This window comes from Arthrobotrys flagrans (genome assembly GCF_004000055.1).
Source record: "Arthrobotrys flagrans strain CBS H-5679 chromosome Unknown unitig_1, whole genome shotgun sequence".
Taxonomy (NCBI): Eukaryota; Fungi; Ascomycota; class Orbiliomycetes; order Orbiliales; family Orbiliaceae; genus Arthrobotrys; species Arthrobotrys flagrans.
The window spans coordinates 4,333,562-4,354,621 of NW_027137556.1; the positions used below are offsets into that span (position 1 = coordinate 4,333,562).

Genomic DNA, 21,060 nt, shown 5'->3' on the forward strand with positions numbered 1-21,060 from the left:
ATCGTCATGGATTGAGATATTTGATAGATTCAAAGGGAGATGGGAGAGAATCGAAACTGCTCTGTTTGGCATGCTTCGGGGACCGGTACGGGGAGGAGGTGACGGCTCTTTATCTGTGGTTCGTTAGCACATTGACTGACTTGATTCCATGTCGGACAACAAGTTCCAGAAGCAACGAAGGTATGAAGTGGAGGTTAACAGTCTCGTAACCAGATATAGAGTGGAAAGTTGGCGAGATAAAATAACTTAATAGGTACTGTAGTATAGAAGATGTGCTTTTTTAATCTTAGCGCTGACGTAGTTTAAAAAGTGGAGCATGCGCACATACATACAATTGTACGGCGAGAAATAGGGAAAGAAAGAAAGAAAGAAAAAATACCCCGTACCGATGGCAAATTTTACTGTCCTTGCTGTCCAATAGCCCACGAAGACCCTACCAACCTCAGAGGCCACGTTATATCTCATACTCATACTCCCAGCAGTGATATCAAGACGGTAAGCTTTTTCTCTTTTCCCCCCTCCCTCCCTCCCTCTCCCTCCCTCTCTCCTTTGACGTGCTAACGAGAACAGTCCAGGGCGTCGAGTTCGACTTCCGAACAAACTACCACCATGAGCTCGGCAAACCTTCTTACCGTTCCTATCCATGGAGAGCAGTAGTCAAGCGAGATTAATGAGTCTTACAGCCACTTTGATATCTGACCCCGAGATGCTAACGGAACAATAGATACGCTTGAGGACTTGGATGAGAGCATAGAGAATTCATCTGGGGATGTCGAGAATCCAGATGAGAGCATGGATAATGCCGGCAAGATGCTTGTCGATTGCTTGGGAGAGCTCAATCTCACAATCAACCGGACCATCAAGGCGGTGATTGCACGGAATGCAAATACTGCGTTGGAACCGACAGGCTGGTCTCCAATTCGAAGTCACACCGGAGAGGCAAATCTCGTGCAAGGGCCATTTATCTGATCGAGGAGCTAGTTCGTCCGCTAGAACTCATGACTCAAGCTCAGATCGAGGAAAAGGAACGTGAGCTGCACAGGAGCCCTCTCGGTCCACCCATTCTCGGGGTCCTGCCAACCATTACAGTATATAAGTGCGGAGACTGCGGCATCATCCGAACCAAGGCATCTACGTGGCACACGAAAAGTAAGTGCATCGGACAGACCAGCATCAGGTGTCTAGCCCCGCATTTGTATAGATCTATAGGTCACATTTACTTTGAGGTACCGGAACCCCGCGTCACTCACGACTCCTGAGACGGAGATCCTAACCTGTGAGATGGATATTTTCAATCAAGCACGCCAGTTGGATAAAGAAGAGCCGGGAGAGGAGGCTATACCGACACGCCCCTGGTTGGAGAGAACGCACTGGCTGCAGTCGGTGCAAACGGCGCAGAAGCCGCCCAAAAGTTCGCCCACTTGACCGAAATCCAATCCCAAGTTGACGCATACTTTGACATTCTCGACCCCATAGTCGGAGCTACTGGTGAGTTGCTACACGACTCACTGAGTCTTCTCAACAAAGTGGACGTGGTGACGCTCAAGGAACTCAAATCTCCCGGTGAATCCACCGGTGTCAGGCCGTTCTGCGCCAAACAGGTAACGAAAACCCGCAACGATTATTTCAGAGTCATCACCCGCCTGATCTGCTTTGCGGTACGGCTGCGGTGGCTGGAGGAAAGGACTTGGAACTGATGGGGTAGCTTTGGATGACAAGACAAGGCTGATGCTAGAGGATCTCGCAAGGTGCTCCGGAAGCCCCAGCTTGCACGGGGAGATACCCACCCGCGTAATCTCTCTTATAGTGGCACTGGTTCCGCAGCAGCCCTTCGGCCTCGGGTGCTTTTCCAATATTGGGGTTAATTTCTTATATCTGACCGGCTACGACTCGGGATCCAAGGTTTTCCAACACCCAGAAAACTACACTTCTCTCCTGGCCGGGTTCGTGTTTTCCTTCCGGTTGCCGTTAATCGCGGCGTGCTATCGATACCGAGATCGGATAGCGGTAACGGAGCCCGACAAGGCGGATACTGCGTTTCACCGATACTTTGAGTACGTAAACAGGAATTACCTAAAAGACAGCAGTCGCACTGTTTTTGGGGAAGCTCTCTCGCTCTTGGCGTACGGGAAGGTTCTCTTTCAAGATGCCATGGCGGCCAACAAACTCTACTGGGATGAAGCCAGCGGATATACCAAATTGGCGTATAAATGGCACGCTTTCGACATTCTGGAGTTCAGGGGATTCGTTCAGCAAATGTTACAATCTCCGGGCGACGAGGTGAGCAAGTTACCCCTGTGCGAGAAGTCCGAATCGCCAGAGCTACCGGAAATCGTCTATGACATGCCCTCCGAGACCTCGCTCGGTTAGTCTTATACCAGTCTGGTTGTGCGCACAGAGGCATCCGCAGTTTCATAGTTAGACGTATAGAGCGACGCGGAATTTGATATATTGAGAGAGTTGATGGAGTATAGGTACTCCTAAGCTTCTGGGTATCAGATCCTCATTATACAAATATATATGTCATGTTCACTTTGAAACCCATGCACGCGCGTGTTGGCTGCACTTATTATGCTAAATGTTCATATCTTTACAGATGGACATGCGGAGGAGTGCCTGTTTCGATGAATCGAGATGATGATGTTATTGTGAGCAGTTCCGATGTACGGCTATCATGAAGGCCAGTAATATATGATTATCTTTGCCGCTGTTGGTGGTATCGAGGCCTAGGACTGTGTTGGTTCCCATATTTGATAAATACCTAAGTACGTTTGCAGAGTAGTGCAGACCCCGTGGAGAGAAAGAGCTGATAGATGATAAGCATTTCAAAAGCAGTGAATATCAGCGCATTTGGCCATGAGTAGGTATCAACATGGCGCATACGCCCGTGCTGCATCGATTAGCCTATACCCATGAGTCTACATCCTGAATCCCATATCTTGGTAGATGTGCATGTGGAGGAGCACAGAGCCTTCTAATTCTAAAGAATATCATATGAAGCTTCTCCCCGGGCAGAGCGCATATACTGGGAAGAATATAACCCAGATAAGGGGCAGCAATAACGCACAGAGTATGATAGCCGTAGCCATAGTCATAAGGTCGTCGCGGTCGTGGATGAAAGAATAGATAGGCTTGTATAATTCCCGCTTATGAAGATCTACTAATATACGGCTCTGTTCCGTTTGCTTCATCGAAGCTTCCCCACATGTTCACCGCAATTGCGGCTGCATTGCATCGTATGAGGAAAGATAACAAGCGGGTTGCGCGGGCGAGTCTTTTGCATTAATACAATCACGGGTACACGCTACGTCCCACAACTAACGCTGTACGGCTACACTAGATGCATACTACGACGGTCGCAGAAATGTGCTTCAGTGTTTCTCAAGTTTACTCTAGTAATTAGAATAAGAAACCACAGTCCCTCTCGCCAAACTTGCTATATTTCGGAGAGGAATTTATCATATGATCACCTCTCCGGATCTCCTAGTGTAGTGCCGAAAGATCGTAGAGTGGAAAAAAGGAAAGAAAGAAAGAAACAGAGAGCCGCTAACCGGCGAGTCAATGTAGAAAGATGGGATTTAGTATTGCAAACCCGGCATTTCATAGACAATAATGCAAGATACGCCACTCGCCAACGCATTCGGCTTCACACGAGAAGGACCCTGCATGAGCTTCTTTCCCTTCATGCCTTAGCGGCTGGGCAACCAAGCTTCATCAGGCCGCGTTGATGTCAGTACTGAGTGGGTTTAGTGGAGAAGCAGGTCGCTTCCAACCCACCACTGTAGCACAATTATAGCTCTTCACGCTCATCATACGCAGCAGGCATTGTGACAACGGCACGGATGTTAAACATATCGTACATAGAAATATCGGATTCGAAATCCCGTAAAAGCAGACTAGGCACGAGCTAGGCGGGTCGGCGAGTTGGCTAGCTTCGACATCGATCTGGCTACCATGTGCGGGGAATTAAACGGTGCCCCCGCATAGAATCGATACGGAGCTTAGGCATCTTTTCCTCGGTCAAGATTCCCACCTTCTAATACCATTTGTCCCACCGTCGATCAATAAATACGCTCTCTGTGAAAGTTTGGACTTAGACTTATCGCGACCCATATAGCCCTCCAGAAGTAGATCGAGTGTCGTCGCCTAGCCGAGTTATTTCGCTACCTAACTTTATTTCAACCTTCCTTCCCTCGATAAGTCTTAGTTTGCTTGGTGGTGTCTCGTCGTGGTTAGTCTCGGGTGCTCCGCTAGGGGACGGAAGGTCCTAAACTCCCAACACGGGACGGTCTAGCTCACAAATTTAAACAAGCTTAAAACCGCCGTTGAAGAAGGAATATCGCGAAATATGATCACGAAGAAGTGGGGCGAATGCACAGCGATGATTCAAGTGAGATTTTTGGGGAGGATTTGGAAGGTGGAAATAGTCTGCAGACTGGGGTCCAGGCACTTCAATCGATAGCGAGGACTTTTCGGCTTTCAGGGCTTCGGTTAACAGGTGAGAGTGAATACGAACAACGTATGAAAGTCTATAAAATGTCGATTCCCTAGGCCCGTCGCTCAGGTTTTTGGTTCTGGAGTCTTTGTAGAGTCGAGTGACGGAGACCTTAGACGAAACTTGGGAATCATGAAGACATTTCCCTTTTCCTTATTGCTGCCATTGGCCCTGCAGTTTTCTGTAGGTGCAGAAGCCGGCCCATTTCAGTCCAATAATTATATCCCGCAAGTGAATCTCCGCAACGGGACAGTTACTGGTAGATACAGCCCAGAATACTCCCAAGACTTCTTCCTTGGTGTTCCATACGCCCAACCCCCCGTCGGCAATCTTAGATTTCGACCTCCACAATATCTTAACAACAAAAGGAATGTTGATGCATCGAAATATGGAAACTGGTGCTACGGAATTGGCAGAGTATGTATCCTCAAGTGGACGCCAAGTACTTAAGATATCGAGAATCGGTTATGAGAACTAATACATTACCTGTTTCAATCGATAGGAAAATTCTGGCAAGCCCATGTCCGAGGATTGCTTGACCCTTAACATCGTTCGCCCCGTAAATACCAACCAATTTGCGAAGCTTCCTGTCGCTGTTTGGATTCATGGTGGAAGTTTCATAGGTGGAAGCGGGGCCCGCGACACATACAATACGAGTAACATCGTTCAGCAGTCTACACAAATGGGTGCGTTATTCTTTATCCTGGATTTAAAGTTATCCACGCTTTAAGCTTCATCCTAATATGGTATTAGGAACTCCAATTATCGCTATAACTATCAATTATAGATTAGGTGTTTGGGGATTTCTTGGAGGTAAAGAGGTTGTTGGTACCCGAAATGCAAACATTGGACTGAAGGACCAGCGTTTGGCTTTGCATTGGATTCAGGAAAACATCCGAGCTTTTGGTGGTGATCCATTCAAGGTCACCATATTCGGCGAATCTGCCGGCGCTTCTTCGGCGAACTGGCACCAACTCGCCTGGGGAGGACGAAACGACGGCCTCTTTCATCGTGCAATCTTGCAGAGTGGGAGCGGCATGATGACCCCAATCACTTGGCCCAATACTTTCCAATCAACTTTCGACTCTCTTGCTATCTACACTAGCTGCGCCGATGCAACTGACAGATTGCAATGCATGCGAGGTGTTGATAATAGCGTTATCTGGGCTTGGGCACAAGCAACCTCCCACTACGTGAACCCAATGCTTGATGGCGATATGATCCCTGAATTCGCTAGCAAGCTTATCAAGGACGGAAAATTCGTCAGAGTACCAACGATCGTCGGTCACAACAGTGACGACGGTACTTCGTTCACTCCCACTGGGTCCAGAGCCGTTAACACCGAGGCAGATCTTTCATTTATTCTCAGTAAGTTCATATCGAACGCTGCCAGAATATTCAAAGTCGCAGGGACTATGCAGTTCTAACTCATTGTTTCCACTACTATTAGAATTGCTATACGAAATCAACGACGACCTAGCAAATCAAATTCTTGCCAATTACGATAGCTCGGCTTCGCTCCCACCTCCAGAGAACTATACCGGCATAACACTTCCTTCTAACTTAGGAGCTTTGTTCTTTAGAACATCTGCAATCATGACCGATCACTCATTTACTGCACCAAGGCGTATGATTACACAAGAACTCACCGCGCGCAACGTCCCCGTTTGGTCCTACAGGTTCAAATGCGTATCGAACGGATATCCTGCTTTTCTCGGGGCAACCCATTTCACAGAAATCATTTACGTTTTCCATAATACTGATGCTTATGATCCATTCAGCGGATCTTATCCAATGAATGGCCCCAATAGAGCTGAATATGTTGCTCTTTCGAAAATGATGGCTAGGACATGGATTAAGTTCTTTGTTAATGGAAATCCAAATGGTGCAGCTGGGTTGCCTCACTGGCCACAGTACGGCAGCGGAGCATATGAGATGGTGTTCGATAAAGGTGCAGGAAATACTTTTGTGGGTCAAGACAATTACCGAGCTACAGGTGTCCAGTGGTTCATTGATAAGAACCCGCGTCTCGGTAGGTAATCGATTTTTTACATATTCAGAAGCGGTCCAAACATGTTGGTAGAAAGGATGGCCCTAGATTCGAATTAATTTACGTTAATATCTTAATAATTAAAATTGGTGTTCCTCAATGTCTTCATTTTGTGATTTCATGGCTATGACACACTTTTGATGTTGTCGTTTATAGATTCCATCGGAGGGTATTAGGTTCCATGAGTGAATGTACTTGATATTTGGCCTGATATCAGGGGCGGAGTTTTAAATATAGGGGAATAGGAAGATGGCTATATGACAAATTGGAGGGACATTTTAGATAAAGGGCAAATTTTGTTACAAAATAAAGGTAAAAAGTTGGTAACATGCGGGCCGCAGTGCTGAAATTCCTTGATGGCTGTTTCAGGAGGATAATCTTAACAAGGGCAATATTTGAGCGTATCGTTGAATATTTTAGTCGTTTATACGAACCAGGAGAGGTTGCTGTCCCATCCAAGGCCGTATCCCCAGAGCTGACCTCCAGCGGTATCAGGATTGGTACCACCACATGAATAAATCAGCTCGAAGAAAGCGTTGAAGCATGATTCCCAGTCGTAAGTTGAGGCTAGTGGAGCCGTGAGACCCCAATTGCCATTCTTATCAACACCCCAGATATCCTTGATATGTACCCAGTTGTTGGAGGTATCTAGGTAATGGTCCCATCTAATAGACACTTGACGACCAAACTGAGGCTTGACATCATCATGGTCGCGCATGTAGGTGCACACGCCGGAGATGGCGCGGTTGGCTTGGTCTTGCAAAACCCAGTATGAACCGGAGTAGCATGATGTAGAGTAGCGTTTGTGGAGTTTTGCCTCTGGTTTGTCGGTGGTGGCGTTTACGGCCAAGATCTGTCCGATTACTAGGTCTCCTTGTGGATGGCCTGGGCTGATATCTTTGACCCTGATGAGACGGCCTTCTACTGCGTCCGTGGTGGATGCAGGAGGCGCAGAGGAGGTAGCAGCAGGTGCAGATGCCACAAGATTTGCTGCTGCAAGAGCAGTTACGAGATTGAGGAATCGCATTTTGGTAGTGAGGCCGGAAGGTAGGAGGCTTTGTGCTTGAAATATATATTTGAGGGACTGCTAGAGAATTGCAGATTCGAACTCTGCTTTCGATGCTGGAGTACTAAGGATTGATGCTGATAGAATGGTGATTGAAAAGGAACTTCGGAGCACTTTATATAGATAAATCTTTTGTTGCCTTCTAAGATGGTGAATTCGTATCGGCCGGTAGGAGTGAAGTTGTGTTAGGCTGTTGCTTATAATCACTTGTAATTGCCTCCCGCTGATTGTCGCGATACCCGCAAAAAAATCCATCATAACCACTAGATCAAGGCTCTCCCGCGAGCTCGATAAAATTGCGAAAGCCTTAATCCCATGTTGGATGCATAAAACGAAACCCATATGCGTTGTCGTGAAGTCGAAGCTGGAGGAGTTCCAACCCCGTAAAATCAGTATCACAAGACATGCAGGGCTGAGCTTGCAAGTGAGTTGATCTTTATCCAGACCGTCTTTTCTTTGGAATATATCTTGGCATCCGGGGTGGTAAGCAATTTTATGGAGGTTTCGCCACTTCTGAAATCGTGTTGTCGATGTTGTACTTCCCTTTTGGGGTTGTTCCACAGCCTTTCGGTTGTCCAAAGCTTGTATCGGACCTTGGGTTGCACGAGAGCCCTGTTGCTGGAGCTCAGAAGGTCAAAGCGTATGCAGCAACGGCCGGTCCCTTGTCAAATGTCGCGACATTGGACGTTAGGCACCATGAAGTATCAATATTGGGCTTTGGTTAGGCGGTTATTGTAATGTGAATGGCTAGGTTACGCTTGCCTCCGCACGCTCCCTTCATGCACCCGGCCCTAGGAAATAAATGTTTGTCTCTCGAGCTCGAGCTCGAGGATTCCACATATGCGCGCATATGTCACGGGCCAGCACCCGTACCGTTTCTACACTGCTGTCTCATGCACTCACGTTGTATTGGCGGATTTTTAAACTGCCACATTGTTTTCCATATGATGATTGGTGCGGCTTCGTGGAACGTGGATCCATGGAATGCCACGAATTTGATAATTCATCCAAAACGAATTAGATCTTAGGAGGAATCATCTTGGTACTATAGTTAGGCTATGTCCTATGCTTTAACGAGACATGCAAAGTAATCAACTTTTGGACTTTACTAATCCCCACGAGGACCCTGGGCCTGTGCATGCGCTTTGAAGCTTGTGTATTTCCAAGCAATATTAATTAGGTCTTGGTCAGCCTTGGTCATGCTTCCGTAGCTCTGAGTTATGAGATCTTAAAATATAGGTACACTGTATCGATTGAAAGCTCTAGGTAGCTAGTAAGGTATTATCGAGATATTTGTTTTAGCGACACCACCTGAAAGCTGATAAAGTAAGCTTGTGAGTGAGGCAATTGGTCTAGTGCCTATTTTCTAGAAAAAAGTCATCTGCGAATAGTTATTATCAATGATGATATTTTACGATAATAGATATTTGTAAGCTCCTATGGGGAAATCAATTAATTACACTGAACAGACACTCGTATAGCTAATATCGATAACTTGAATATACCCAACGAGAAGCTCGACCGCTAGTTCAGCATTAAATCGGAGGGGAATACCTCGGCACAGTACAAAGATCCGGATAAAGATAGAATTAAAGTATAGAACGGAACAATGTCTTCAATGTTTCTTCGCATCAAGCGCTATTGTATTAGGAAGAATAAATATCGCACACGGATAGCTAACTCAGGTCGGAAATGAAGGTAGAAAACCGAGTACGGAAAATCTCCACAATCCTGCGTACGGACACTGCATTTGAAAACTTGGCATGACGTAAAAGAGTTACTGAACTTCCATCAGGCTGCCGTGATGGATGAGGCTCGAATCCCTGTTAACTCGTTTCAAAATGTCTTCTGCAAAGCTCCCCAGCATTGCCCTTGATATATTCTCAGCGTACAAGTTTATTTACTCGAACAGGTCTAGGTACGAGACCGTCTGTTTGCTAGATAACCGTAGCTTCCTTCGAACATATAGATAGGATGTATGTACATGCACATTCCACTGAAAACTGAAATTATCACAAATAGTTATGTACAGGAGTTATCAAAACTCCATCATGTGTATGTATGTACAGGCAAGAGGGACGCCTCTTCCTTGTGGACTGGTCATCAATATTTACAGAGTAGAACCTAAGGAGCCCTTACCCTCACAAGCACTGAGAGTAGTAAGGATTCAACTCCGTACATGTCGTTCCGCTGACACAGGTAGTGGGTCCTGTCCAGCCAACACCGCCGCACTGTCCCCATTGCCTGTAAGATTGTTAGTTTCTAATCTCGTATTCGTTTTGGGTAATACAAGGGGTAGAACTTACGATTGAGCGGGAGCATTAGCAGCTGTGGTAGTTGATGCAGTGGTGGATGGGGTGGTGACTGGGGTAGTCGCCCTTGTGGTAGTAATGAGTGTGGTAGTACGGGCGGTAGTGGCGGTAGTTCTAGCGGTAGTGGTTGGCAGGCTACCGCTGCATCCAACTCTGCTAGAGCCGATGACGATATCGTCGTACCAGAGGGTATTGGTATCTCCACCATACGACTCCCAACCGAAGTAGATACCGGTCAACTTGGGGTTGTAGCTAGACCTTGTCCACTGCGCGGCGTTGGGGTTGGTGATTCCAGGTCCGGCGGTAAGAGCGGAGATCGCGTTGCCATTCAGCCATGTCTCAATGGTGCCATCGGTACCAATGTGGTACTCGAAGCACTGGAAGCTACCAGTTGGGAGACCGGTGGATGCGGCGACACCTTGTGGGGAGAGATCCGGAAGGGTGGCGTCGTCGGTCTCACGGTTGTACATCAAAATGGAGTTCTGACCACCAATACGAAGATGCTTGTTGGTGCCGAGAGAGGAATCGGGCATGGTGATGAAGGTAACGTGGCTGCTGGTGAGAGCATTGGAAGCTTTACTGTAGAAAGATTCTTTGTCAGCATTCATTTATCATGATTGGAAATCATTTCCTAAAGATGAAGTAACGTACACCCAGGCCCTGACATAAACATTGCCAGCAGGGACTGCCGTTGTACCAACAAAGATATGTCCGCAGTAACCACCAGCGCCGGAAATCTTGATAGAGTTGCTACCGCTGTGGGCAGTGGAGCTATCGAGGCTGACGCTGCCCCCCTGGTTACAGTCGGGCGCATAGATAGACCATTTGCTTTGATCCCATCCGCCTTCAAAATCTTCAGAAATTTGGGCGAAAGAGAGAGGGAGAAGCGCCGCGGCGGCGAGAAGAGCTGTTTGGCGAAGCATCTTTGCGGATGGGTTATTCTATTCTATACAGCAAATGGGATATACTTTATACGGATATGACGGGGAATTAGGAGAACGGGCACCATGGTAAGGAGGAGTGTGAACATATTTATATATCTCGTCCGGATCTAACATTCGCGCTGCTCGATCGGTTTGGTTCTGTGTATTAATTGGCGCCATCGCGATGTTCATTCTATCGGGTTGGTTGTGCCCCCTGCCTGAAATGAATATGTGTTTTAAAATTCGGAAAGTCGGTCTGCCTTCCTAGTGAGTGGAAGGAGAGAAAGGAACTAAATATATAGTGGGAGGCCGGGGATGCCATCCCGGACACAATCCACGCCGATTTTCATGGATAAACCGGGAGAATACGTCTGAATAGTAGTGCAACATCGGTCATTTGCCCGTGGAGCCGGCGTTTCGCCACAATTCATTAATACCGTGCTGAAACGTTGAAAAAAAGGCTCCCTCGTATTTTGGATTCAAAACTGCTAACTCATCGAGATCAAGGATATCAAATATCTTCATAGGTAGATTTATGATATTACTTTCAGGGACATGCAGATGTGCGTTTCCAGAAGCAAAGAATCCTTGGCCTCAATGTTTCAAAACCAGGTCTGGATCCGTGGGAAAACGTCACGTTAAGAAAATGACGGAGCATGTGGAATCCCCAAGCTTTTTAAAATCGTAGGCCTTTCCTGACGTGTCTGGGCGGAAGAACAAGCCTTTCTAAGCAATTCTGGCCCCAGCTGACCTGAGAGTTTTAAAAGTCGAATCCGACGGCTAAGCAACGACGAAGCCGGCTTTCATTTCGACGCAGTTGAACATCCGGCTTGGCGTCTTCGCTTTGAGCCTCAAGATCTGACGGGGGAAATATCGCATCTCAGATTCTCAAAAAATACTTTAGCTGTACACCAATACACTTTAAAGTGTAATCCAAGCAATCTTACGCACAAGATGGTGGGTCTGGGGAAACAGCTGTGGATTTTGCCCATTGGGTGGTCTCGAGGTGTAACAGATAGCAGAATCCGATATCAGGAACTCTGGGCTCGCAATTAGTCGATATTCGTCATGCCGACCGATGGGATTCCTTAAATTGACTTCCAGTAGAGATAGGAGGTAATTTGTCTTTCAACACTGTCATATTGTTGGTCTGTCTAGACTCTAAGTCTGTCTAACTCCTGAATGCGCCTGGTTTTGTAAGTGTGCCTGGGCACAAGACCAGAGCGCGGACAAATTCCATCTTCATGGTCACCACAACACATTTTACTTTGTGTTGGTGGATTTCCTAAATCAGAAATCCAACAGCTGTACAACCTTGAATCCTGTAGCACGTGATCGGCAGATGGAGTGCCAGCTCATGCGGGGCGATTCTCTTGATCTTTTCAGACTTTCACTCTCACTTCACCGATTCTAACGAAGTACAACGTCGATATCCTTCAGAGACAAATTCACAGACAATAAAGTAGCCAATCCTAGTAGTCTTGTCGTTCAGTCAGCAATCTTAAGCTCTGCTTAGCCTGTCAATGTCGGAATGGGTTCCAAAACTCCAGAGATCGAACATCGTAACGATCATGGTATGCTTTCCCCCTTTCTCAGCTCAAAACCCTATTCCAGATCTAACTTCATATAGGCGATTCATCTAACTCAAACGGAATCTCTCGCGACGGGGGCGAGCCACGCGGCTCCCATAACTCTCGAGACGGAGATGGCTGTCTCGGAGATGTGGTAAACGAAGACGACAGCGACGACGACAACCTCGAAACAACCATTACATCCGCCGAAAACCAACTACCTTCTGAAGGCACAGCTGCAAAGAAAAAGAAAAAGAAGTCCAAAAAGAAGAAGAAGAAGACCGCATCTAGGGCCAAGAAGCAATCGAACCCTCCGAGGATCCCATTGACCGAACTTTTCCCAACCGGGGGATATCCTGAAGGAGAAGTCCAACACTACACCAAAATCCGGACGAAAACTGCCGAAGAACGTCATACCGCCCGTCTACAATTCAACGCGGAAGATGGGGAGTTCCTCCAGACGTACCGTAAGGCAGCAGAGGTGCATCGGCAGACTCGTCGCTGGGTTCAGGAAACCGTCAAGCCAGGTCACAATACCTTGGATATCGCCGAGGGAATCGAGGATAGTGTTAGGGCACTCTTGGGCCATCCCGGATTGGAAACCGGGGATAGTCTTAAAGGTGGAATGGGTTTCCCTACTGGGATTTGCCTCAACCACGAAGTCGCCCACTATACACCCAGTACGGGGAAAGGTGTTGTGGTACAGCATCAGGATGTCATGACGGTTGATTTTGGTGTCCATATCAATGGTTGGATTGTCGATAGTGCCTTTACCATGGCTTTTGACCCTACCTATGACGACCTTCTAGCCGCGGTCAAGGATGCGACCAACACCGGGGTCAAGGTAACACTTTCGACCTATTGCAGTAGTCGGGTAATCGCTAACATTATGATACCAATAGACCGCCGGCATCGATGTACGTATCTCGGATGTCAGCGCTGCTATCCAAGAAGCAATGGAAAGCTGGGAAGTCGAAATCCGCGGTAAAACGTACCCCGTCAAGCCGGTCCGAAATCTTACGGCACACGACATCAAACATTGGCACATTCATGGTGGGAAATCCATTCCATTCGTTAAGAACTCAGATCAAACCAAAATGGAAGAAGGTGAAATATTCGCCATCGAGACTTTTGGGTCCACGGGCCGCGGCTATACCCGTGATGACGTACGTTCCCTAATATAAAATGGCCGGGAGAGCTAGGTTAACTGTGTGCTAGGTCGGAATTTATGGTTATGGGCTTAACTATGATGCCCCGTTAACTACGTCCCTCCCCTTGGCATCCGCAAAAAAGCTTCATAAGACCATTAGGGAGAATTTTAGCACGATTGTGTTTTGCCGTCGATATCTTGACCGCCTTGGTCTGGATCGGTACCTCGCGGGCGTAGGTATAACATTTATTGCGATGTTGGTAACTTTTGCTAAAGTATGATAGATGAATTGTCTCGTTCAACATGGCATCGTAGAGGCCTACAAACCGTTGGTGGATATCGAGGGATCGTATTCGGCGCAATTTGAACATGTAAGTTGGTGATTCTCCAGAACAAAGTCGACGTAAACACTGATGATAACTACAGACTCTTATTCTACGGGAGACCCATAAAGAAATTTTGAGCCGTGGAGACGATTATTAAAGAGTGGCCTTAACTAGTTTCTGGACCTAACATGCATGTTGATTGACAGTTTTCGATTATATTCCTCCCTTGGTGCTGGTTTTTTCCCACAGGGTTTTCCAGCACTGTAACATGAATGTGAAGGGAACTTTTGTATTTTGAGGTTTACACGTATCGCAATGCAAGGAAATTCAAGCTTAGGGTGATCGCTTACCGGGTTCTGTTATCGACGCCTATGACACTGGGCAAGGACGCTAGAAGTTGTAGTAGTAGTAGCAAAGGCAAAGACGACAAATGGTGAGGCTGAAGCTATGGTGACGATGTAAAGGATCCTGACTCGGCTAATATTCGAAGAAATCTACGAGGAACTTTCTAAGCCATGTGATTGGTCGGTGATGGTAATACAAGAACGACATCTGTTGGATTTTGGCTGAACTACGCATATATGAAGCAAACCCAGTCTCAGCAGTAGACTGAACCATTTGATAGACGGGGAAAAAAATCCTAGCATATACTAGATGTTTTTCTTGAGATTATTGTAAAGGGCATCATGTCTTGAGAGATATAGAAAGTTCGAACATGGCGAGAAAACTGTTATTTACCGTTGGGAAGGATGTGGGCATCAATTGTGGAAAGGTGGTGTCCATTGCTATGATGGCCAAAAGACCCGTTGCTAGAACAGAGAAAAAATATACCAAGATGTAGCCTCATGAATGATGTCATGTGTCAATTAATTTGATGAAAGTTGGAAATTGTACTCTTGATTTTTACGTAGACTCGGGGCCCGGCCCGATTGGTACGATAGTATAGAGATCTCGAGGGCTGGGATCCTCTATTGTGTCAAGAATAGATCATGCTTGAGGGTAAGGGCCGTCGAACTTAAAGTGCCCAAGTTAAGCGTTGCTCTATTAAAGAGGGTGATCAGGTTAAAAGGGACGAGAAAAATATTTTTCAACATTGCATTTTCTGCTTGGGACATTTATTTCGTCGACGCGATGGTCGTCTATAATAGTATCTCCCTCTCGACTCCCTCTGCATCTTTCTTTCCTCTCTCCCAACTCCCCTCGCATCAACACCACCTCCAAATTTTCGCTTCACAACATTCCAATCACATCGCAGCTTTCCCATTTTCGCATCCAATTCGCATCAACCATCAACTTCGTTCCTTAGCTATCATCATCATCATCACTTCTCTTCTTCATTCACCCGTCATCATACTCTCTCTCCTCCTATCCTTCTCATTCTTCTCATCTCAACTCCCTTCTTCTCGCCCCCTCTTTTCTTATCTTCTCTGTTCTCATTCTCATCAACCCCACCCTCCTCTTCTCACCTCCTCATCCTCTTCGTACCTTCTCATTCTTCCCATTACTCTCATCTTTTCCCTCTTTTATCCTCTCCTCATTATCATTTTTACTATTCCTCTTCCTCTTGTATATTCTTCTTACCCTTTCTCTCCTCTTGTATATTTTCCTTACACTTCCTCTCCCTTTGTACATTCCATACTCTGTCCAACTTTTTTCACTTACATTCAATTTTAGTCTATCTATCTCTCGATTACCATTTTTAATCACGTATTTTATTGCCATATATTTTACATATTATTATTACTATTATTATTATGAAGAAGAATTCCACTGATAGGCAATCGGGGGGTCTAGGGATCAATATGAGGTTCACGAGGAGCCAAACTGCAGCTGCCGCCGCTGCCGGCACCAACACCGCTGCCACTACTACCACCACCGACAGGAGGAAGACCGTGCTGCTGCTGCGCCTCCCGCCACTACCACAGCTGCAGCACCCCTCCCACCAATCCCCCCTTCGCCGTCCCACCAGGCTTTCCTCCGGCTCTGCCGCCCCGCCCGTTTCCCCGCCCCACCTCCGCCTCCGAAGAGATTGAGTTAGAGAAAGAGGAAGAACAGATCTGGTCCGCGCCTAGTGGAAATGTTCTCGGACCAATCGTTGGGGATCCGTGGGGGCGAGGTTGGCGGACGGGGAAATATTTTCCTACGCAGCGGGGCGGCGGATGCAGTTGGAGGAAGCAAGGAAGAAGAAATGGGGAACAAAAGTCCCCTACCCATCCTCATCCCCCCTCGCAATCAACTCGCAGTCCCTTCGCCGAGGAGGAAGAGGGAGCAACAGAGGACGAAGACAACAGATCGGCCTCCTCCCGGCGGGAGGGACGTGAGAAAAGGCGACGGGCCTGCTAAGCGGGCTGGAGTACGGGGTCGGGGATGGAAGAAAGGGGACCAGGGGCGGGATACAAGAAAGCAGCAAGGGAGGGGGAGGTGAAAAATAAGGAAGAGGGGGAAGAGGGGAACCTAGAGATTTTCTAGGAAGAGGGGTAGGGGGATGAGGAGAGGTATTCTTCTTTTATCTTATTTTATTTATCTTAGTTTTCTAGGAGGAGGGGTATCTTTATTTTAATCGGAGGGGGAGTAGGGGCGGTATGAAACGTTTTCTGGGAGGAAGCTTGGTGTATAATTAGTACTTTTAGTTATCGATTCGAAAACAATACAACCTTAACATACATTGTGGTGAAGGAAGAGTGCTTACGCAGGTTCTTTTTAAACCTGGGATTGATTTATATAGTTTGTTGCATTTTGGGTAGTCAACACAATCTAGCGCGCTCTGCTTTCTGCTTATAAATTGACTTCTGTCTGTCCTCGAGAGAAAGGGGGCATCCTTTTCCTCTACACTTCACTCCTACCTAGCATGCTTATGCTTAGGCGCCGTTCCTTTCCTAGCCATTCTGTTGTTTATGCTTTTAGTCCCTTTCGTTCGTCCGCCTATTCTAGTTCTAGCTATGATCTTTCGTTCTTGATTTGCTCTTTGTTCTTCATTATATATATCGTCCTATTCTATTCTATTATACCTACCTTCCTATTGCTAGGTATCCCCATTGCCGCTGAGTGCTTCCTGCTATTCCTGCGTACCGCTGATGGGCTAGTCTAGTATTATCTGGTTGTTTCTTAGAGACTAGTTTCTACTTCACAACATCTAAGATTTTGGAATAGAATCTAATATTTAGTATAGCTAAGCAGTGGCCCTTTCAACTTCGAGAGTGCAGTGTAAAAAAGACAAAAACCATTTCGAACTTTCCCCAAAATGGCAAAATTATAATTGAATGAAAAACGTCCAAACATCCAATTCATGAAACAAATCTCTACCTTCCGGTCCAATAAAATTAAAGTCACAATGGCCGTCCAGGTCTCCCGCATCATCAACCTCTGCAAACACAAAAGCATCGCCTTCTACAACTCTGAAAGAATCACAGAAATAGCCCTCCTCGCCAGCGGCCACGACATCTTCTATGCCCCTGCTCTTCAAAACTCCTCCAAAACATCCTCTGGAAAAGCCGTAATCACAAAATGACGTTTGCTATCCAAGAACCCGATGATGAGAAAAACCACTTTATATCCATCATTGATGATAATTATGTTTTCCTGTTGAATGGAAGGTGGATGGGGAATGATTCATTTATATGCCTTTTCGTGGCTGAAGGTCTTTAAATATTGTGAGGGTAAGAATCTCTAGTAGATTCTTAGAGTGCCGTAGTATAGATAGTATAGGCGTTCGGATCTTAACCTGACATCCTGCACACCCGCACAGAAAGTCGCATGCATAGCTTTATCTTGTGGTTAGACTAGTCAAATTGCGTATTTATCCATAGTTATATGGGTGTGCTAGTATTTGCTTATGTATACTCGAAAATAGTACTTTCCTATGGGCTGTCTTTTGCTTCCCGGAATTGATAACGTGCGTGCAGTGGTATTGTAGACCTGTAAGATAGTTAGAAGTACGTACAATCGAAGATAGAAAATCGAGTTATACATTACAGGAAATTATGTACAAGTACGTGAATATGCACTGTCGTCTTGGCTTCAACAAGCCTGAGGATGAATATAAAATATGAATTGCTCTGTATGGCTTATATTCATGGTTTTCGTAGATGTCAATAGTTTTGCCAATGCTTTCCCTATAAGTTCCAATGGTATATATAGTTGCCTACTAGTAATTCCATAGAAAATAAAAGTATCGACGAGAAAATAGAGTCGATATACATGAAGTCTAGGAGTTGAGTGTTGTACTAGGTCCTACCGCGTGCCTGTCGTGAACGCATAACGACGTCTACCTCCTGATGTTTTTTTTATATCCTCCTCTTCCTGAGTCAAAACAATCATCACCAACCTTCTTTCTTCGACATCCTTGCTTCAACTTTCTTGGCTTCATCACTTCAACTCGAAAACTAATTCCGTCAATTCGTTTATCCATACTTCCTCCCTCTCAATTTCTTTCCCTCTCTCGTCCTCGCATCTCTCAATTGTTTTCTCTCCCGTCCGTACCTTCCGCATCAAAACCTCTCCGTTCGAATCAAAGGTTTTCCGTTCGCGATTGGAAACTCCATACGCAGCGAAATCTGATGTACGAACAAACCCTTCTGCATCTCGTTCTCCGTGCAAAAAGCCCTTCAGCTCCTTCGCAGTAGATACAAGATAGACCAGTATTCCTTGCTCCTCGCTCAAGTATCCCGTACTTCTCCAAGCTCCTTCTCACGATATCAATTCGTATCTAGGTACTATAGAACATCGATACAACTGAATTCAACCCGGTCAGTTCCATTGCAAAGTCGGATACCGTTCCCGCAAGACTCGATACCAGAAATTCTCGTCACCGAAATCCCCTCTCTCGCTCCAACATCCTCAGGCTTCGCACCGCAGCATCAATTTCCTCAAAGAACCAGAGCAAATAGATACATCCACAACATACTCCTTCCAGTTTCCAGTCCACAAACTGTTCTTCGCAAAACTTGGCCATAGACAGTTTAGTCACTGAACATCCCTCGCTGCTCCTCGCAAGGCTCGACCCGAGATAGTCCAGTCACTGAACATCCTTCCTCACTACTCCAAAATTCAGCATCAGCTTTTCTCCAGAACCAGAGAAACAATATAATTCAATCAGACTCGGTCTATTCTTCCATCGAAAACCTGTTAGTAGCAAGACTTGACCATAGATAGTCTCGTCGCTCTTCGATTCCCGCCACCCAAAGACACCAATCACAGTATCTTAGGAACCAAAGTCTGTCACTTCTCTCCGTTCAGTCAACACTCGATCCAAAAACAGAAAAAGACATCGTCTATTTTCTAAGGAAGTAAACATCGTTAGTAGTTATCAATCTCTTACTAACAATTCCCATAATCCGCAAAGTCGAACTACGAAACAAGAATCACTTCAATAGAAACAAAGCATCAAACGTATCAAAATGTTACCAACTAAGAACAGTAAGTCCCCCCCGCCAACCTACCCGCCTTAACCCTTCAACTAAAGACTAACTTATCCATTCAAACTAGATCAATCTCCAATTGCTGAAATCATCTCGTCCAGCCCTCCAGTTGAATCAATCGAGGAGGCTCCCGAGTCAAGCCCAGAGACCGAACACATTGATGGTGTAACACCATGGTCTCGTATTAGGCGTACCCCTGAACGCAAAAATAAGGGGAAAATGCCGGAATTCCCCATTTCATTCGCGTTAGCCATTGAGCCAGAACTTTCAGAGTCACCAAACGTCTTGGATGATAATTTTTTCTCTCCCAGACCTAGAGTAAACAAGAGGAAACGCGATGTTAGTGAATATGCCTACAAATGGGCGGAAAACCAGGGATTTGATTGGGCCCAACCTATTACACAATTTGGATGTAGTTGCGAATTCGTTAGAGAGGAAGAAGAAAACCAACTGCCAAAGAGGGCGAGATATACTTCACCGGACAAGATTGCAGAGGCGGAACAAGATGGCAAGGAAGAAGAAAAAGAAAAAGAAGAACCAAACCTCGCAGAAAACGGGGAAAAGGAAGTCAAAGGAGGAGCCAAAGAGAAGGGGTGCTTCGAAGACAAAGGAGATTCAGAAGAATCTACTGCTGAGGAGTCGGATTTTTATTCGAGTGAGTGGTCGAGGATGTCTTCGGGAGAACGCTTTCATTGGCGCTTTCGAGGCAAAGGGCTCCCTAAAGGCTGCCGCAAAGAACATTTTGCCTCGAAGAACCGCAAAGAGTATCCCTGTCTAGTCAAGGGCACAAATAATTTCTACAGAGCAGACTATGTTGAGAGTGAGCTTGACAAGTCTCCAACGCCAATCGACAGAAAGCGACGTACCAACGCCAACGGATACCGTTCTCCCAGTCCGTGGGGCAGCGACTCGGAAGAGCTTGTCTTCTCCTCCAAAACAACAATCTCCTACTCCCCAGACAACCCAGGCAACGGAAGTCGGAGACAAAGCCGTCAAGTCAACCGAAATTCCGGATTTTGTGCTCAACTTCAACCGAGGTTCCACTGGCGCCAATGTTGCAGCTGCTCTGAGCGAGAACACAAACAGGGCCGAATGGCAGTTTCTCCACAGTATTACATCAATCGACGCGGGACAACAGTTCAAATATGAATTAAAGGTCTACAAAAATAATAATAACTAGTAGAGAAGAGGCGGCGGGGAGTACTAGGGATTAAGACTGGAACGAGGTACACTGTTTTGAAAGTGTATTCGGCTTTTGTTTTTGATTCGGCAACAAAAACTATAAAAAACCAAAAAAATAATATAAAATAGCCAAAATCTGAGAAGGGGGGAGATGTAAAATCAAGTTAAAAAAAAAAAAAAAAAAAAAAAAGGATTGTTCTAGGGAGGTAGCTACAGGAGGGTCTGATATGTTCCAAGGCACGAGCGGGGAGACCATGACTCAGCCAAACCTCGAAGGAACTGAGAAGTCCCAGGCCTCAGGAGCATGACTACAACTCCACATTCTCTACCGACCTGACTGGATTGATTCTGTCCCCATAGTTTTTTTGTTATCCTCTAGATACTTCTTCATTGTTATCGTTTTGCCTAAATTTTTTTTTTTTTTTTGATTATCGTTTTGGCTATACGTCTTGCCTAGAACAAAAAAAATGAGAAAAAAAGCGGCGGTAACGGAGGCTTCCTTCAGACATGGTAACACATACGGGTCAAAATACGTTTACCATGAATGACGGGAGGTAGGGGGTGGAGC

The 21,060-nt window shown here is 46.1% G+C and overlaps 6 protein-coding genes across 6 annotated transcripts; 4 read left to right on the forward strand and 2 right to left on the reverse strand.

The window, feature by feature from the left end:
• Positions 1 to 148: 148 nt before the first annotated feature.
• DFL_009283 (uncharacterized protein) lies at positions 149 to 2,370 on the forward strand (the record flags this gene model as incomplete). The annotated part of the gene is made up of 8 exons (XM_067639145.1): positions 149 to 180; positions 311 to 336; positions 422 to 495; positions 571 to 583; positions 725 to 925; positions 994 to 1,149; positions 1,381 to 1,658; positions 1,720 to 2,370. 8 exons carry the CDS (start codon positions 149 to 151, stop codon positions 2,368 to 2,370), a joined length of 1,431 nt encoding a protein of 476 aa, XP_067486963.1.
• Positions 2,371 to 4,627: 2,257 nt separating this feature from the next.
• DFL_009284 (uncharacterized protein) lies at positions 4,628 to 6,535 on the forward strand (the record flags this gene model as incomplete). Its single annotated transcript, XM_067639146.1, has 4 exons — positions 4,628 to 4,912; positions 4,998 to 5,181; positions 5,249 to 5,863; positions 5,946 to 6,535. The coding sequence occupies 4 exons, from the start codon at positions 4,628 to 4,630 to the stop codon at positions 6,533 to 6,535; spliced, it is 1,674 nt and encodes a 557-aa protein (XP_067486964.1).
• Positions 6,536 to 6,969: 434 nt separating this feature from the next.
• DFL_009285 (uncharacterized protein) lies at positions 6,970 to 7,572 on the reverse strand (the record flags this gene model as incomplete). The annotated part of the gene is made up of 1 exon (XM_067639147.1): positions 6,970 to 7,572. The coding sequence occupies one exon, from the start codon at positions 7,570 to 7,572 to the stop codon at positions 6,970 to 6,972; it is 603 nt and encodes a 200-aa protein (XP_067486965.1).
• Positions 7,573 to 9,752: 2,180 nt separating this feature from the next.
• Positions 9,753 to 10,846, reverse strand: DFL_009286 (uncharacterized protein; the record flags this gene model as incomplete). Its single annotated transcript, XM_067639148.1, has 3 exons — positions 9,753 to 9,855; positions 9,918 to 10,502; positions 10,575 to 10,846. The coding sequence occupies 3 exons, from the start codon at positions 10,844 to 10,846 to the stop codon at positions 9,753 to 9,755; spliced, it is 960 nt and encodes a 319-aa protein (XP_067486966.1).
• A 1,531-nt stretch (positions 10,847 to 12,377) lies between these two features.
• On the forward strand, positions 12,378 to 14,050 carry DFL_009287 (uncharacterized protein; the record flags this gene model as incomplete). Its single annotated transcript, XM_067639149.1, has 6 exons — positions 12,378 to 12,420; positions 12,477 to 13,261; positions 13,320 to 13,583; positions 13,636 to 13,800; positions 13,852 to 13,938; positions 13,994 to 14,050. 6 exons carry the CDS (start codon positions 12,378 to 12,380, stop codon positions 14,048 to 14,050), a joined length of 1,401 nt encoding a protein of 466 aa, XP_067486967.1.
• A 5,239-nt stretch (positions 14,051 to 19,289) lies between these two features.
• On the forward strand, positions 19,290 to 20,490 carry DFL_009288 (uncharacterized protein; the record flags this gene model as incomplete). The annotated part of the gene is made up of 3 exons (XM_067639150.1): positions 19,290 to 19,308; positions 19,378 to 19,965; positions 20,114 to 20,490. The coding sequence occupies 3 exons, from the start codon at positions 19,290 to 19,292 to the stop codon at positions 20,488 to 20,490; spliced, it is 984 nt and encodes a 327-aa protein (XP_067486968.1).
• Between the last annotated feature and the right edge of the window lie 570 nt (positions 20,491 to 21,060).